Here is a 17303-nt window from a genome sequence, read left to right on the forward strand (position 1 = left end):
TATAGCTTCTATAACAAAAGCTCTTTCTCATATCTAAACATATAAAAATCACATGGTTTTAAAAATATCCTGGAGAGTACAATAAATGTTTGGTTCTGTACTTATCACGCTAAGGGATTTTGACCTAACAAAGCTCAATTTTATTTGAAACAAAGCAGAAAATATGCCAGCCATATTTATATCCCATGGTTTATTAAAATGAATGAGGAAAAGAACTGGATAGGTAGGAAACTTAGCCATGATAGAGGTACTGGTTAATTTTTAAGTGTTCTGAAATTTCCAGAAGAAAAACAAGATCAAGGAAGTTACGATTCATGTAACTTTTCTTTTTATATTGGATCAATCTGATCTCTTATAGCTCCAAAATTTGGCATAATTACAAAAACAAAGAAAGTAGGAATAAAGAATTACAAATGCACCATTAATATTGAAGGGCAGTTTATATTATAGATCCTACTTTAAATGTGTTTCTTCCAATACTCATTGTTTCAAAAGTAATTTGGACAGAAGGAAGTATAGAATGTTTTAGTTTATAGGTAGGATATCTAAAGCAGATATGTAGTTTGGGGGATACCTGTAATGTGCATGTGTGCATGTTCATTTGCACACCAATTAATAATAAATATGAATAACACTATAATATATATAAAACCTTTTATATGCATACACACACACACACACACACATGCATACCTTTACTACACAAGGAGACCATGGTTCTAATCTCGCCTGTGACCTTGGGCTAGTTAGATCTCTCAGCCTGAGGAAACAGGCAATGGCAAAACACTTCTGAAATCTTGCCAATAAAACTTCATGGATTTGTTCAGACAGTCCCTAGGAGCCCATGCCAATTCAAAAGCACAAAATAATAGTTTATCTGACCTCAAATAAGTTTTTCTATATGATGCTTCTATATAAATGTTGCTTTGGTGCAAACCTTGCTTATAGTCTCTGCACATACAACATTTGCCTTGAGTTGTTTATAAAAAATAATAATAATGGCGGGACATAAATAAAATAAAATAAAAAATATGCGCATAGAAACAATTATCAGCATAAACTGGCCCTATGTTTTAAGAGTTTAAGAAAGTAAATATAACACATAAATGTGAAAACATACCCATACAGTTATGTCCTCCATTCACCTGCATATATTCTGGGGGGCAAATACAGGTATAGTTTCCTAAGGTGTTATAGCATGTCCCAGGACCACATACACCAGGATGTGCAACACACTCATCAATATCTGAGGGGGAAAAAAAATCAACCATCAAAATTAATTTCAGTAAGTAAAAATGTTGAATAATAACAGATCAGCAAGACTTAAAACATAGAATAGATTGAAGAAATGAAAACTTCAACACTCTATTACAAATAATGGATTTCTTAATCCTCTGTTTGAGATTTTACTCATCTTTTAAAAGTCAACATTAACTAAATAATCCACAAACTGTATCAATAGTACAATGTTTTTCCTATACTACATTCTCACTGAAAATCACTGTGTGAACCCGACAGATATGTGGTTAGAAGAACATTGACTCAGGATACGACAGCTATCCTTTCCCTCTGTTGCAGGCCCTATACAGGTAGTCCTCAACCTGCGACCATAATTGAGCCTGGAATTATGGTTGTTAAGTCGTGCTAATCTTGAAGCGGGTCACCATATCACTGGACATGTTCCGTGGATGCCACATTTGTTAAGTGACTCTATTGTCTGCAATGGCATCTTTTGCTGAAAACCAGCTAACCAATAAACACCAGTTTCCAACAACAATTTTGTAAATCATGGTCATGTGACCATAGGACACTGCAATGAGACTAATTGCTGAGTGCCTTAAATGCAATCATATGACCATGGTGGGGGGGGCAGCTATTGAAACTGTGAATCTGGGTCTTAAGTAACTCTGGGGAGGTCTGTTGTAAGTTTGTATGAGTGCTAAGTGATTGATCATAAGTCAAGGACTAGCTATATAGATCAAGTTTCCATTATTTCAAAACAGAAAAAAAGAAATCAACATGCTGAATTTGAATCAATAAAATTAATTTAGAGTTTGTATATTCATAGCTTAAACTTAAGTATATCAATTGTGCTTTACAGTCAATTATACTGCAATTATTATAAGTTAAGAATTTTAAGTCCTTTGAACCTTTTAAAAATTGTTTAAAATCTCTTTCCTTGTGTAAGACAGTGACCTAAATACATTTTTGAACATTGCTTGAACTTATTTTTGAAGAAATGTTGTGAGAAAGGACAGAATTTGCATCCTATTGGGTTATTTGGGTTAATATCAGAATACAGGATTCAATTTCTATTATTTATGACAAATTCAGTAATGGGATCTGCAGAATAGCTAGAACCCACAAGCTTTAATTTATGACTCCACATTAAATATATATACAATATTCTCAAGAGGAAAATGGTTGTGGGACAAAATATTGGTTAAGAATATTGTTTTTCCATTCCTACTATAAGGAAAAATAAGAATTTTCACCTTCACAGATACGTGTTTCTTCACTGAGATAGTACCCATGGGGACATTCACATTGGAAGCTGCCAAAAGTATTGATGCAGTTTCCACCTTGGCATAGACCAGGCAATTCTTGGCATTCATCAATGTCTGCAAAGAAAAAGAAAGCCACAGTTTTTGGCTGATAAAAATTACATGAAAGACTATTTTTAAATCATTAACTTATGCTTTTAGTTTTGATTAAAATTTGTTTACTTTGTTATTACAGAGATCTAGGGGGAAAGCTGCAAATAAATGATTACCCATGCAAAGTTAAGAGAATATTTAACTCTCATAATTTTGGTTGGAAAAATATTAATATTAAAATACTGAACACATTTGACTCCCCTACTGAAATAATACAATTAAATCATACTTACTATTAATTTCTAGCTTTATTAATTTGATTTAACCAAACATAATGATTTTTGCAATATATTTTAATACATATTCAGTAACTTTTCCTTTTCAGCCTTTTTCTGTCTTCCAGCAGGAACTAATAATCAAGTACAGAGTTGCCAACTCATATTTCTAATTATTCTTTTTCTGAAGTGATGATGGAAATTCCTTAGAGATACCAAAAGTAATAAAATTTGGGCAACTAATGTTACTGTCTTTATTCCCCTTTAACAGTAAGACCTGCCAAATCCAACAAGAAATTCTGTGAACCTCAGCATTCCAAATGGAAATTGTGAACTGGTAGAAAAACTATATAAATAGAGAAGGTTGAATTATCAGCATGAATTATTTTTTATCAATTTTCCCATCTATATTTAAAATGTTTATTGTAGTTTATTCCACATTATTTCAATAGGCATTGGTTCATTCATATCCTTATTCTAAATGTGAAAGTACTTTTTCTCTAACCTCAATTTACAAATCTCCCTTTATAGATAATTTATTAAATCTGAGTACTATCAGCAAAACCCATGGTGGTTATACTGAAAGAAACAAAAATACCTTCTAAGATAATTGTTATGGGGTTTGGTCTGAAGCCTTCGCCTCCTGGACACAAGGTATTATATTCACCTAGGGATTAAATAAAACAACCAAGAATAAAACAAAGTCCTGAGGATTAGTTTGACATGTGATAGAAGTATAGCAAAGAACTTTGACAAGTTGATGTATCACCTCTGAGAAATGTTTATTTCTTCATAAGCACTGGATAATAGAAAACCTTATGGCTTATGTATATGGCCATATTATCTGCTATATTAGTTATTTGTCCTCCCATCTAACAGAGTCATTTCCTTACTGCTATTTACAGGTGGGCATGTCTCACAGGGATTCCCCCAGGCTTTTCCCAAGGAACAGCAACAAGAAGAACGACTGACTCCAACACCAATTTCAGTACTGCAGGACAGACTCCCATCACCCCTTGGTCCATATTTCAAGTAACAGTTGCCAACTCTGTTATCTGGATAGAACAAAAGAAAATAAAGGGCTGTTGGTTAGTGTGTCATTAAAAACGACACGGTACAGAGCAGTGAACAAATTTAAACAAACAAACAAACAAATAAAATATGATTATGGTAGCCAGTTCTAATTTTATCCTCATTAGTAAACTTAGGAAATCATTTCAGTTAAAATTCAATTAAGTTAAATTAAAACTTCTTAATAAGACTGCTAATGGATGGATGGACGGACGGACAGATGAATTCACATTTATTATATACTGTAGATACTGACTATCTTCATGATGTGATATTGACAATGATAACAATATATTTTACTTCTACACTCCCTAGTGTGCTCCATTCATATTAAGATGCAATACGTTCATTTCATTATTTCCATAAGCTTGTGAAACAAAGTTTAGGTTTCATAAATTAGCCTATGTTTATCAGCAAAATGTTGGAAAATGACTGGGAAATTCCTAGTTTGATTTGCAACCAGCACATTCCCAATAAGTCCCTAAATCAAAATAATGGCCTACATATTTCAGTATTCATGTATTTATCAAAAGGAACTTCCCATAGCCATTGGAAGTAATACTGTGGGTAATTAGCTCAATGAAAGCTACCGTTGGTTTTTCTAGTTTTAGTCCTAACAACACCAGAACAGAGATGGAAAGTAGAACACTAGTTATGTCTCCTGTGTTCTGCACCATGAAAGAAACAACTTGGTGGCAGGGAGATGTATTCAATATAGAAAGGTATTCCACAAATGTTTTTAGAGAACAATCCAAGAAGATTTACATAAACATGCCAGGTAAGTACAGCTTGTTTATTGTAATGGCTATGAAGCATTGACTATGACTATCAAGCTGTTTTTTCACCTAACCTAGCTACTAAACCTAAAAATATATTCTCTTTCAAGTAAAGTCACCAGGCATATCACAAAATACACCATGTAATAAAGCTGTGTTTATAACACAAACTTATATAACATACCCCAATGCTTGTCTCCTACAACAGATATCCATATGGTAGCCTTCCCTTTCCATTTATATAAAATAATTATATGCATAATTCTACATACCAACACAGCCAACTCCTGTTGGGTTCAGCTGGAAATCTGGAGGACAGTTACATTCATACCTTCCAGGAGTATTTACACAAAAGCCATTGACACAATTTATAGGATCAGCACACTCATCAATATCTAAAGTAAGAAACATGCATCTGAAATTAAACTTAAGCCTTTATATTCATTTCATTAGTTCAGTGTTTTTCAACCTTGACAATTTTAAGGCATATGGACTTCAACTCCCAGAATTCCACAGCCAGCAATGCTGGCTGTGGAATTCTGGGAGTTGAAGTCCACATGCTTTAAAATTGTCAAGGTTGAGAAACACTGCATTAGTTCTTTCATAATAAAAAAATAAACATACTTCCTTCTTAACTGTTTACTTAACACAATCTATTAATCTCAGCCAGTTTCTGAAATACTGAACCAATCAACACTTCATTGTATTTTGATTTAATGGCTATATTCTAGCAATGATTTTTTTTTAAAAAAAAATTTACATTCCTATAATCCCTTTTTTGGGGGGTGGATTCAGAATGACTGAATGGAGCTGAGCATTTACTGGCCGGATGCCCTTCCTGACAGCTATGCAGAGTTTGCAGCAGGTATTTTCTCTTTGCGTCCTGATAGAGAAACATCTGTCGCTGCCTAGGATTGAATTCTCAACATTCTGAGTCAGAAGTGAGTTTATAATAATAATAATAATAATAATAATTTAATTTGTACCCCGCCCTTCTCCTCACCGGACTCAGGGCCACCTCTAGGCCACTGCGCCACTCATATTCTAGCAATGATCAGTTTAATGAAAAAAGAAGTCAGAATTGTTTCTTTTAACCAAAATCTAATATAAAATATAATTGAATTTCATAGCTATTATAGTATTATTTTAGCTTAAATATAATTATACTTTAGTGTATATATCCTTTTTATCCTGTTATTTTTCTTTTGAAGATTATTTATAATTATGGCTTTTACCTAATCTGTTCATCGGAAAAATATGTAATTTTGCATTTTTGGAAATATTTGCTGACAGTCCTTATGAAAAAAAAATTATTATAAATGAACAATAGTGCAGGTAATAACTTTCTGTTTGTGTCAGTAATATTTCTGTTTTGACCTCTTTACATAGAGGATTGGTTATACACACACACCTACCCACCCAGAGACATATTCTTTTACCTGTACAATTTCCTCCAGTTCTGTCCAGTTCATAGCCATCATCACAAATACAGTGAAACATGCCAGGTAAGTTATTGCAAGTACCAAACACACATATATTCTGGAAGGCACATTCATCAATATCTGAAACAAAGGACAATACCGGAAATGATTAGTTACTATGTCTGAACGAAATACATACACCAAATTACTTATTTCCTAATAGTTCATCAAATGTATATCTATATTTGAAAGATCTAAACTTTATATGTATATGGTTCCCTGCGGTTTAATGAGAGGGAGTTGGATACATTAATTTTGTTATACAATAAGAAGAGAATGTCACGAATGAAGGCGAATATATGTGCCTCAGGATAATGTTGCAGGATCCAATCTGGGTTTGTTACTGGGACCATTTTGTCTTCCAAACTTTTGGACTCATGTTGGAGCCCCTCGCTAGGGACCCTCACACTCTGCCAGAGAGACGTTCCCTGAGGATGGGCTCCAGCCCTAGTCCGAAAGCTCGGAAGGCAAAACTTCTGCTCCCGGTAACCGACCCAGATTGGATCCAGCAGAAAAAAATGTATTTGCATATGATGGGAACATTTAAAGGAGATTATTTGAAAATATTTGCATATCACATTGTATTCATATTGCATATTATTTTCCATTCAAAACATCTAAAACCAAAGAAAATGAAATAATTTAAATAATTATTTATAATAATTTGTGCCAAAACAACCGATAAAATCATAAGAACTGCTAAAATAAAGACTGCCATAAAAACAATAAAACTGGGGCTTCAATAGTAAGTTTGTAATATCACAGCATGATGGATATGATACATCTGCACCAAGAGAGATCACAGCCATGTCACTAAATTAAATCATTCATATTATTTTGAAATCTACTGAAAAATATATTACCACAAATACAAAATTCTTATGCTTACTTCTCTAAGATCCCTTATTAATGTAATATATTTCCACATACATATGATGTTGTAACCAGAACATTTTTTTCTACATGCTATTAGTTAATTGACAAAAATGGTCAACCCACTGTTTGATGCAACATTTTATGTGCAAAACCATGAAAACTTCTAGCGCAAACCTTCACTGGAATGTCTAAAGCAAAGTCATTTTGCTTGAGAAAAATAGCTAGCTTTATATATAAATCATACGGTGTATATTCTGCATTACACAAACATTCTGCTAGTACTTAGAATTTATTTCCTCATATCTGATCCAAATTCTAAAAAAAAAAGGGGGGGGAGGAATCCCTGTGGATTTTATAGGTGATTAACAACGACTGATATCCCCCGTCACGAGTAGAGGCAAAGTTCTCGGTAACTCGGTCACGACAGACTTCTGGAAAGACGCGAGTACGCCGGTTGTACTACAGTACCTTACAGGAATGAATAAATAGATGAACATAAACGTACGAAAGTTTAACGATCGCACCGTCCCCGATCCCGTCCCCATCCGTTGGAACGCTCTTTCATGACTCGTGGACTTCAACTCCCAGAATTCCTGAGCCAGCATGGCTGGCTCAGGAATTCTGGGAGTTGAAGTCCACGAGTCATAAAAGAGCCAAGGTTGCCTACCCCTGGGCTAGGGCGAGGGCAAGAGCTCATCTCAATCGCATGACGCTCGGGTCTCAAATCTGGGCTGATGGCTTTCCAAGCAACAAGTCCAGGGTCTTAACTGCTGAGCCATCGCTCATTTGCATTCCAGATACTCAAAATGAGGTTAGGATTACCTTGGCAAGCTCGGCTATTGGAAGTTGAAGTGAAGCCCATCTCACACTCACAACGGTATCCACCAGGAATATTAAGGCATTGTCCATTGTCACACAGATTAATGTTTTCTGCACATTCATCAATATCTATTGAAATGAAAATGTTACAGCGTTAAGCATTTATAGATTAGAAATTCATTTCATTCACTTTTTCTTAAATTTATTAGAGGGAAAAAAAATCAATTTTATTCTCCAGGGAATATATACACCATTTTCAAAGTAACCTGTATTTGGAAATGATATATGGGAAAAATTTAGGGCTTTGATGAAACTCCATATTCTGTTTCACATAAAAGTAAATGCTGAATCGATCCATTGTCATATGAAGTTCTGAATTCCACATCTAAATTACATATAATTCTTTCATAAAGTATGTTTCAACTTTCTCTCACCTGTACAAATAAATCCATCTCCAGTAAATCCTTCTGCACAGGTGCAATGATATGATCCGGGAGAATTCACACACTGAGCGTTTATGCTACATTGGTGTGTGCCATTAGAACACTCATCAAGATCTATTAAAGCAATTAGTAAGAAAGAGAAAAATCACAAACATGTTAATAGTAACCATTGTTTGGCTTTACAGAATTCACAAAAGCAGACTGCTAGCAGAAGTTGGCTTAAAGGCTATTAGTACTGGTTTCAATCATTATGATATAATTCCTGTGAAAAAGCAAAAGGTTTAGCTTGATATTTATTATCTTTTTTATAAAGATTTTTATTCACTTATAAAATATGAAAATACAAAAGCAAATAGTAAGGAATAATAGTAGGGGAAGGGGAAAAAGAGAAGTATGGAAAAGGGGGGCAAAGAAAAGAAAAAGTGTTGACTCTCTCTGTTACAGCAGAATAAGGCATTAACATCGAATCTCAACTTTTTACATTTCTATAGTGGTATGAACTAGCCATTTCTATATCAACAAATCAATCTAATCAGTAAAACCCAAAATCATAGTATCATGATTGATATTTATTATTGAAACATCAGAAAATTGATGAATTGATTAAATGCTATATCAGGTCTTCTAAAAAGGTCATTAAAACTTTTCATAAATTATGGGAATAGTTATGATCCCACAAGATGGTACCCTCTCAGGAAACACTAGAGATCATGCAAGTTTCACTGACTACCTTGTGGATAATGGTTATATTTGTATAGGTAAATACAGTGAAATGTACAGGTGTACTTTAAAATATTGGTGAGGACATGAAAATTTAGAACCAAAAGAACATCTGAAATTGGAGAGAAAATTCTGTGAAAAGTGATGGATGTAATTGATTTCTAACTTGGGAGTGGGGAGATAATGGGGTTGGTTTACTGAAATTCTCAGAGCTACAATTTAATTTTTGTATAAAATACACAGCCTAAGACGGGTAGGGAACCTTGGCTCTTTTATGACTTGTGGACTTCAACTCCCAGAATTCCTGAGTCAGCATGGCTGGTTCAGTAATTCTGGGTATTGAAGTCCACAAGTCATAAAAGAGCCAAGGTTCCCTACCCCTGGCCTAAGATATTTTGGGAATTGGGAATGAATTTACAGCTGACAATGAAGATAATTCTTTTTGCAGCAATTGTCTGAAATTATCTTTTGGAATAGGAAATCCTGATAAATTTAAAGTTCTAAATGATAGTTTATAAAGTTTGCTTTGACAATAATCAATATGTAAAATGGAAGCATTTGATTTAGCCTATATGGAGAAGAGAGATTCTATCTGAAATTTGTTGAAATTCTTTTAGATCCATTTCCCAATAGTATATATACAATTGATTCTGTTACTGTGGCATCAGTTAGCTAGTTATCTTATTCATCAACCTATAGAATTAATTTTAAAATACTTACATTTGCCTTTTTATGAGGCAAACAACCATATCAATTTATCTTTACTCACCTATACACTTAATTCCATTTCCAATCCATCCTTCCTTACAGCTACATCTGAAGCTTCCCGGAACATTGAGACACAGACCATGCATGTCACAGTTGTGGGCACCAATTTCACATTCATCCACATCTAAACACACAAATGCTAAACATTAAAATATTAAAACTTTTAACTAACTTGTTAAGTGTTAGCTAGGTTGGTAATAATGATAATGCCTTTAACGTAACACTATAAGTACCATGATTATTTATTTTTATAACGCCTGCAACTGATAAAATAACTCTAAACAATTCCTATAAATCATAACATATGGATTTAATATATATTTAAATATAATGGATATTAGTTTCATAAACCTAAGAAAAAAATACAGTGACATAGGCAATTGTAAGCAATTTATCATAGAAAAGTAGCAAAATGTATAAAGGAACCAATATAATAATGAAAAGAAAACCTGCCACATCTCTCAGTGTTACATTTTCTTTGACAGAAGAGGTATAATTTAATTCCAATAAAAATATCAATAAATTAAATACAAAAAAACTCCAAGATAAACTAACTAAAAATCATGTGTCTTGAATTACATGCAAGAAAGGATTAATTAAAGGTATGGAAAGAAACCAATGTGCAAATTTCATAGAATGCATTTTACATTCATCTGACTTCTACTGCTGTCATCGTATCTATGGAAATTACAGCAAGGATAGGTGATAAGCAAGCATGTGAAAATCATACATTCCTTACAAGAGTTTTCTGATGAGCATACATTTGCTTTTAAAGAAAACAAAGTGCAGAAATTTCAATTGGTGGGATTTCAAATTCAGCTACATAAGTCATCAGTTAATGACCAGTCATTAGTGACTCTTCAAAGTTACAATCTGGATGCTTGGCAGTTGGCTCACACTTATAAAAGTTGCAGCATCTCACTGTGATATGACTGAATTTGTGATTTTTCCCTGCTAGCTTCCTACAAGAAAAGTGAATGGGGAAGCTGGCAGGGAAGGACGTAAGTCACTCCAGCAAGTCGCTTGCATCCCCCCAGCATTACTCACCACCCCAGCCCAGTCACATGGCACTGCACAAGCCACTTGTGCACCCTCCCCCATCTGGCATCAGTTATGCTTACACTATGGCTCATCAGCATATCCTCTTTCACCTGATAGCCACCATTTATCTGCTGAATCCCCTTTTTTTTAGTAGCCTGAGAAGGAAGCCCAAATCATAACAATGAAAAATGTTCACAACCTCTTACAGAGACAAATGATCTAAGTTTGTTTGTTTTTTTTAAATAGTATTATAGTATCATACCTGTGCATCCTGTGGTTCCCTTCTTGACAGAATAACCCAGCTGGCAATGGCAAATGAAGGATCCTTTGGTGTTCTCACATTCTCCAAACATGCAAATGTTCGAATTTAGATCACATTCATTCACATCTGTATAAAAAAGTAAAATGTCTTCTATATTTTGACTAACATTTAATAGAGCTTGATTAGCAAAAGCATTTAATGAAGAATGGTTATATATTAATAAATTACTTAAGCATAGAATCTCATGCAGAATTATAGAATAGGAAGAAGACATTTAAACCAGTGAGTCCATTCTCCTGCTTACTACCGGGATTCAAATTAAAATATCCCCAACAGATGACTGTCCAGTCTCTGCTTGAATACACCTGGAGAAAGGAACCTGATCAACTTCCATTCTTATTGGTCATTGACCTTATTGTTTGGATGATTTTCTATATATGTATCCACATACTGCCTCGAGGCCTTTATTCTGTGTTTTCCTCTCTGGAATGATGATTGAGACAAGCTTTTCTGTTAATAACCCTTTAGCTATCTGAAAAGTACTATCATACATCATACATCAAGGCTAAATATGATGACCAACATTCTACTGCTCTAAACTTATGCTAGTTTCTTTGAATCTTTTTTAAATTTGGCATCTGAACAGCATTCTGTCAAATGGAGTATGAGCAATACAGCATTGTAACTATTCCTTCATGAGAACGGGAAACTATTGCAATCTAAGATTGCATTTCTCTTTTACACTACAATTTACAAGAGACCCAAATTCAGTTTCAACTCCCAAACACTTTTCAATAATATTATTATCATGACTGGTATGGAATAAAATGGGAGCTTTTATTTCATGAAGCAAAGCACCCCTTGAAGCATCTTTTCAGCAGATTTTTTAAATATATGCCTCCTAGGTATTAGCCATCTCACTAAGTGTTGTATGAACTTGTTTAAAGTACTTATAGGGAGATGAAAAAGTAGGTTTAACATTTATTTTTCCAATTTATATGATCCGACTCGTGATCGAAGATACGATAAGGTGAACTATAGAAATAAGTTAAACTACTCCTTGGTAAGTTCTTTTGAGTCTGGTCGTTACTTAGTTGAATTGTATATACGGTAGAAAGGTAGGTATTAATCAAATAATGAATATCAGAGGTACAAAGTTGATATATTATATTCCCAGCATTTTCACAAACTGAAAACAAATCTCTATCTTAACTAAAACTACATTTAATTACAGAAAAAAAATCTAATTCATTTCCCCTATTTGTACGTTACTATTTTATAACATTAACTTATAAAAGGGAACCTCTGAAATCTGTAACTATTTTACATACCAATGCATATTTTCATGTCAACAGAAGCCATGAATCCATCATAACAAAGACAACGATATTCTCCTGGAATGTTAATGCACTGTCCACCATCACAGATATCTGGGTTACTGTCACATTCATCAATATCTGAAAAAAAAACTCAGTATCATCACATTTGATCTTTCATTTGCCTAATAAATTTGATAGTCTTTTTCACAGTAATAAAATTGAAAAAAAAAAGTTCAGATGCATCATTATATCAGCTATGAAATACTCATCGGGGCACACATTTTTTTTCAGCGTAACGGTAGAATGTCAACATTTTGTAGTCTTTACCTGTATTAAAGTACCCCAAATTCCCTTGTTTCCAGGCATATTTGATTTCCTCAACTTGCTGCCTCGCCTACATTTCTGCATAGTGACTTTGCCATAGGATTTACTTATTCCCTTGGACTACTATAAAATTCTTACTTACCATCATCTCTATTTTATTCTAATATCTAGGGATCTGAAATCCTTTGCCCAGATCTTGCTGTGCTAACCTGGAGTGATTCTTACACTGTAAAAATACTTCCCTTGTCCCTTTTATGAAGCAATCACTAATCCAGAAGATCCATGCCAAAATCCTACCTTTCTATATATATATTTATGTTATGTGCATGTCATTTTGATAAAAGCAGCTGAAGCTGTGGCTGCGTATGCACTTAACCCATGGCCTAGTTTCATTCCTGACTTGATTTTCCCTGATATTTCAGTACATTTTTCTGATTCCCTTATGAGTATCTTGTTGAAAATGAATAGTTCTATTGCTCAGACTGAAATTTGTGAGGAAACTATTACCTTAGATATTAAGCAAATTTTCCTTTTCAGAAGTTTAAAATCTTTCCTAATTTACAGGTTTTAAGAGAAAGAAAGATAGAAAGAGATCTATTCATGTTTTTTTTTAAAGCATCATTTGATGCTATACATACGAGTCTTGGACTTGTAAAGATTGTATTTCCTTTCTGTATTTTTATTTTTTTAACCTGATATTTGGTGTATATAGACTTATACTGTTCCTTTGTTGTACTTTACTGGAACCATGTATTTGTTAGAATCATAATTCAAACTAATTTTACTGTTGAAGCTAAAATCCTAGTGTACCAGCCTAAAGGCAAATAAGGAATTTACTGAAAGAATTGGGCTGCACATCAAGGTTATACTTGATGATAAAATATATAAGCTTAATATCAATCTAATAAATGACCATTATTTATTTGATTTATACTTCCATTTTTCAATTAGGTGCTCAAGCTAATGTATATAGCATTCCTTCCTCCAATTTTCCTCCGGAACAATTGCCCTGTGAGGTAGTTGGTCTGTAAGAGAGTGATTCACTGAAGTTCTACAATTTAGGGAGGGTTAGAACCTGCATCTACCCATTCCTAGTCCAGTATCTTTACAACTGCAACACCCTGGCTCTAACTTTGATCGTTCACGATTCGTTCTCTAAGCCTCTTTACTATAGAACTCTATTGACATTTTCTCATTGTTTGGTGGATGCAGTATAAGAAATAAAGGTAAACTTCATTATCTTACCTGCACAACTCCTCATATCTGGCATTAGAGCATATCCATCACTGCAACTACATTCATAGCTGCCTTCTGAATTACTGCAGTGAGTGTCACAGCCTCCGTTCATAATCATGCACTCATCAATATCTAGGAGAGTATATTTGGGACAGATGAGATAGGTATCTTATAAAGCATCACTTTTTTTGTTTCTAATAGCTGCATTTTTATTCCCCAATTTTCACATTTCTTCCCTATCTCTTTCAACAGAAGAAAGTAAGCACTTTTAGGAGTCAATTCTGTCAATATTTTGTGATATAACTTATCAAACAAAACTAAAATTAGAATGTAAAATATAGCTAAAATAACAAAAGTAACAGTGCAATTTTTGTACTGAGGTGTACTCAGGGTGAGACACCCTTATACATCTGGAAGCTACATCTTATTTTTTATGAAGTTGAAATTCTGAAAAGAACACATTAAAAAAAGTATTATAAAACTGACAGGTGTTAAAATTTCTAGTACTCACCGATGCAGCCTTGCTTATCTGGAGTTGCCTGGTACCCAGGATTACAGGAACACTGATACATTCCAATCACATTCACACATTTCCCATTTCTACATAGGTTATTGCTAAGAGAACATTCATTGATATCTGAAAAAGAAAATTTTCTTGCTTCAGCTCTTGTCTATTTTCAGGGTTTCAATGGGCAAAAATCTAGCAATATCACGAAAGGGGGTTCTGATATGAAGTTAACCTTAAACTTTTCAACATCTAAGGGCCAATTCTTTTATGCTTTGTTATGAGAATGCTAATATTACAGCCATAGAAAAATAACAATCACATTATTGATATAATGCAAATTCCAGTCCCTATAGACATTAACATACGCACAGATACACAGACACTGCATTTTACAACATTCAACCATAGGAAAGCAATTAGTCAGTGGTAGATTCAGACTTGGAGTCTGTTTACTGTCTACTGAAAAAGACAGACATTTAGCATAGCAAAGATCTGCACAATCTATTTAATAGTTTAAATATTTTTATTCCATCTTCTGTAACTCACGTTGGCTAAGAAAACCAGAAAATAATAAACATACAGCACTTCAAAAATATGAACAAAAATAAAAATCATTTTAAGCACTCACAAAAACAACAGAAGCAACAAGTATCTTTTTTCCAAATTAAACATGTGTTAAGATAATGAATGAAAAAGAAATCTGTACATTACTGTACCTTACTTCAATGTGAATTATCTTAAAAGTAAACTAATTATAGTTTTCAAAGTGGAGAAATCAGAACTTTTTTCATTTTGTTTGCCATCTACAACTTCTTTTTGTACATGGGCAATAGATTTGTTTAATAAATAAATGCCCCTTATTTGTAGTGTCGTCATCTTTAACAATGTTTATGGGATCATATACATTGATACGCAAATTGTCCTTGCCTCCAATTAGTAAATGTTCACCCATATTGCAAGCTTTTCTAGCAAATGTTTAGAAAACAATGTCTGTTTTCCTTTTCCAATTCCCTCCCAATTTGAATATCTATCACCCTCCTTAATATGTCATCATTTTTAAAAATAAAATTGAGGCTAATCCTTGTATAAATTATCTTCTCAATCCAGTGATAAGAACCCTACCTCCATGTTCTAATTAAAGTCACACTGTTTGTTAATGTCTGCTCAATAAAAAATAAACAAACAGACACTAAATTCCTGTTTATGTTGGGAAACTTAAATGATTTTGGTCAGAGAATTTCAGGGTCTTCTAGTACTAATTGCACACTATTTCTTAGAAATTTGAAAAATACTTATGCAGTTAGTTTTACACATATCTGACATAGCTATTATCCAGCCTTTCCATAGGGAAAAATGTAAGTGCTCCTTTATATTTATTAATTTGTTGTTGTTGTTAGTTGTGAAGTCATGTCCGACCCATCGTGACCCCATGGACAACGTTCCTCCAGGCCTTCCTGTCCTCTACCATCTTCTGGAGTCCATTTAAGCTCACACCTACTGCTTCAGTGAGTCCATCCAGCCAACTTATTCTCTGTTGTCCCCTTCTTCTATTGCCCTCAATCTTTCCCAGCATTAGGCTCTTCTCCAGTGAATCCTTCCTTCTCATTAGGTGGCCAAAGTACTTGAGTTTCAACTTCAGGATCTGGCTTTCTAAAGAGCAGTCAGGGTTGATCTCCTCTAGGACTGACCAGTTTGATCGTCTTGCAGTCCAGGGGACTCGCAGGAGTCTTCTCCAGCACCATAGTTCAAAGGCCTCAATTCTTTTGCGCTCAGCCTTTCTTATGGTCCAACTTTCACAACCATACATTGCAACTATGGCCTTGACTATACGTACTTTTGTTGGCAGGGTGATATCTCTGCTTTTTAGTATGCTGTTTAGATTTGCCATAGCTTTCCTCCCCAGGAGCAAGCGTCTTTTAATTTCTTGGCTGCAGTCCCCATCTGTGGTGATCTTGGAGCCCAGGAAGATAAAATCTGTCACTACCTCCATTTCTTCCCCATCTATTTGCCAGGAATTGAGAGGGCCGGATGCCATGATCTTGACAATGTTATCAAACATTAACTAAGTATTAATAGCTTAATGTTAACAAAATTCACATGTATCTTCAAGGCTGATTATTCAGAGTGATTTCTCAGTAAATGTGAAGAATTTCATATATCTAATTCAAAAAGTGAAAGGAAGAGAAAGGGGAAAGCTGTAACAGATATCAATGAAAGTGGTCTGATCTTGCATAATTAAAGTACTGAATACAGACCTGAGTTTCATTATAATGAAATGGTTAAAACCATGAAAAATATGCTTGATATTATTTTTGTTTTGGATTAATATAAAAGCAGGAATACATTTGTGACAGTTACAAGTTGTTCACCACAGAAAGGTGCTAATGGAAATAGGAAGGATGAGTTTGGTGAAAAAAATTGTGTAACATTCTGAACAAATGCAGTTTCAGAGACAAGTTATTATTTGGGGGGGGCATAAATAGATGGGTAGACACAAGAGAAGAGAGTAGACAAAAGGTGACAAGGCCATTCGGTAAAGTAGGAAGAGAATAGCTGCATATGATTTTTTTTTGGGGGGGGGTGTCATAGATCTGGGAGGAAAGGGAGCTTAGAATGAGTTGGCATTTTTTTTTCAGAATTATTCTGTACATCCCAACCATGACTTTTGTGCATTTTATCTTACTTTTGCTGTTTCTCCCACCACATTAAATTTGTTCGTGTTCTGTTCTTTTTTTTTTTTTTTCAATATAAAATTTTATTATTTTTTCAACATAAAAATTTTTTTTT

General features: G+C 34.0%; 1 protein-coding gene across 1 annotated transcript in view; it reads right to left on the reverse strand.

The window, feature by feature from the left end:
* Positions 1 to 6: 6 nt before the first annotated feature.
* LOC107302947 (fibrillin-2) overlaps positions 7 to 17303 on the reverse strand; it is a gene marked incomplete at its 3' end in the record, with an annotated part of 98496 nt that continues 81199 nt past the window's right edge. The window contains exons 28-41 of the mRNA XM_015832113.1: positions 14520 to 14645; positions 14018 to 14140; positions 12461 to 12586; positions 11130 to 11255; positions 9828 to 9950; positions 8330 to 8452; positions 7899 to 8024; positions 6159 to 6281; positions 4992 to 5114; positions 3766 to 3927; positions 3471 to 3539; positions 2496 to 2621; positions 1121 to 1246; positions 7 to 33 (exon numbers count right to left, since the gene is read on the reverse strand). Coding sequence (XP_015687599.1) covers positions 7 to 33; positions 1121 to 1246; positions 2496 to 2621; positions 3471 to 3539; positions 3766 to 3927; positions 4992 to 5114; positions 6159 to 6281; positions 7899 to 8024; positions 8330 to 8452; positions 9828 to 9950; positions 11130 to 11255; positions 12461 to 12586; positions 14018 to 14140; positions 14520 to 14645 — 1629 coding nt within the window. The remainder of the gene's footprint in view (positions 34 to 1120; positions 1247 to 2495; positions 2622 to 3470; positions 3540 to 3765; positions 3928 to 4991; positions 5115 to 6158; positions 6282 to 7898; positions 8025 to 8329; positions 8453 to 9827; positions 9951 to 11129; positions 11256 to 12460; positions 12587 to 14017; positions 14141 to 14519; positions 14646 to 17303) is intronic.

Source organism: Protobothrops mucrosquamatus, unplaced genomic scaffold (assembly GCF_001527695.2).
Source record: "Protobothrops mucrosquamatus isolate PMUCROS unplaced genomic scaffold, P.Mucros_1.0 scaffold_306, whole genome shotgun sequence".
In the NCBI taxonomy this organism is placed as follows: Eukaryota; Metazoa; Chordata; class Lepidosauria; order Squamata; family Viperidae; genus Protobothrops; species Protobothrops mucrosquamatus.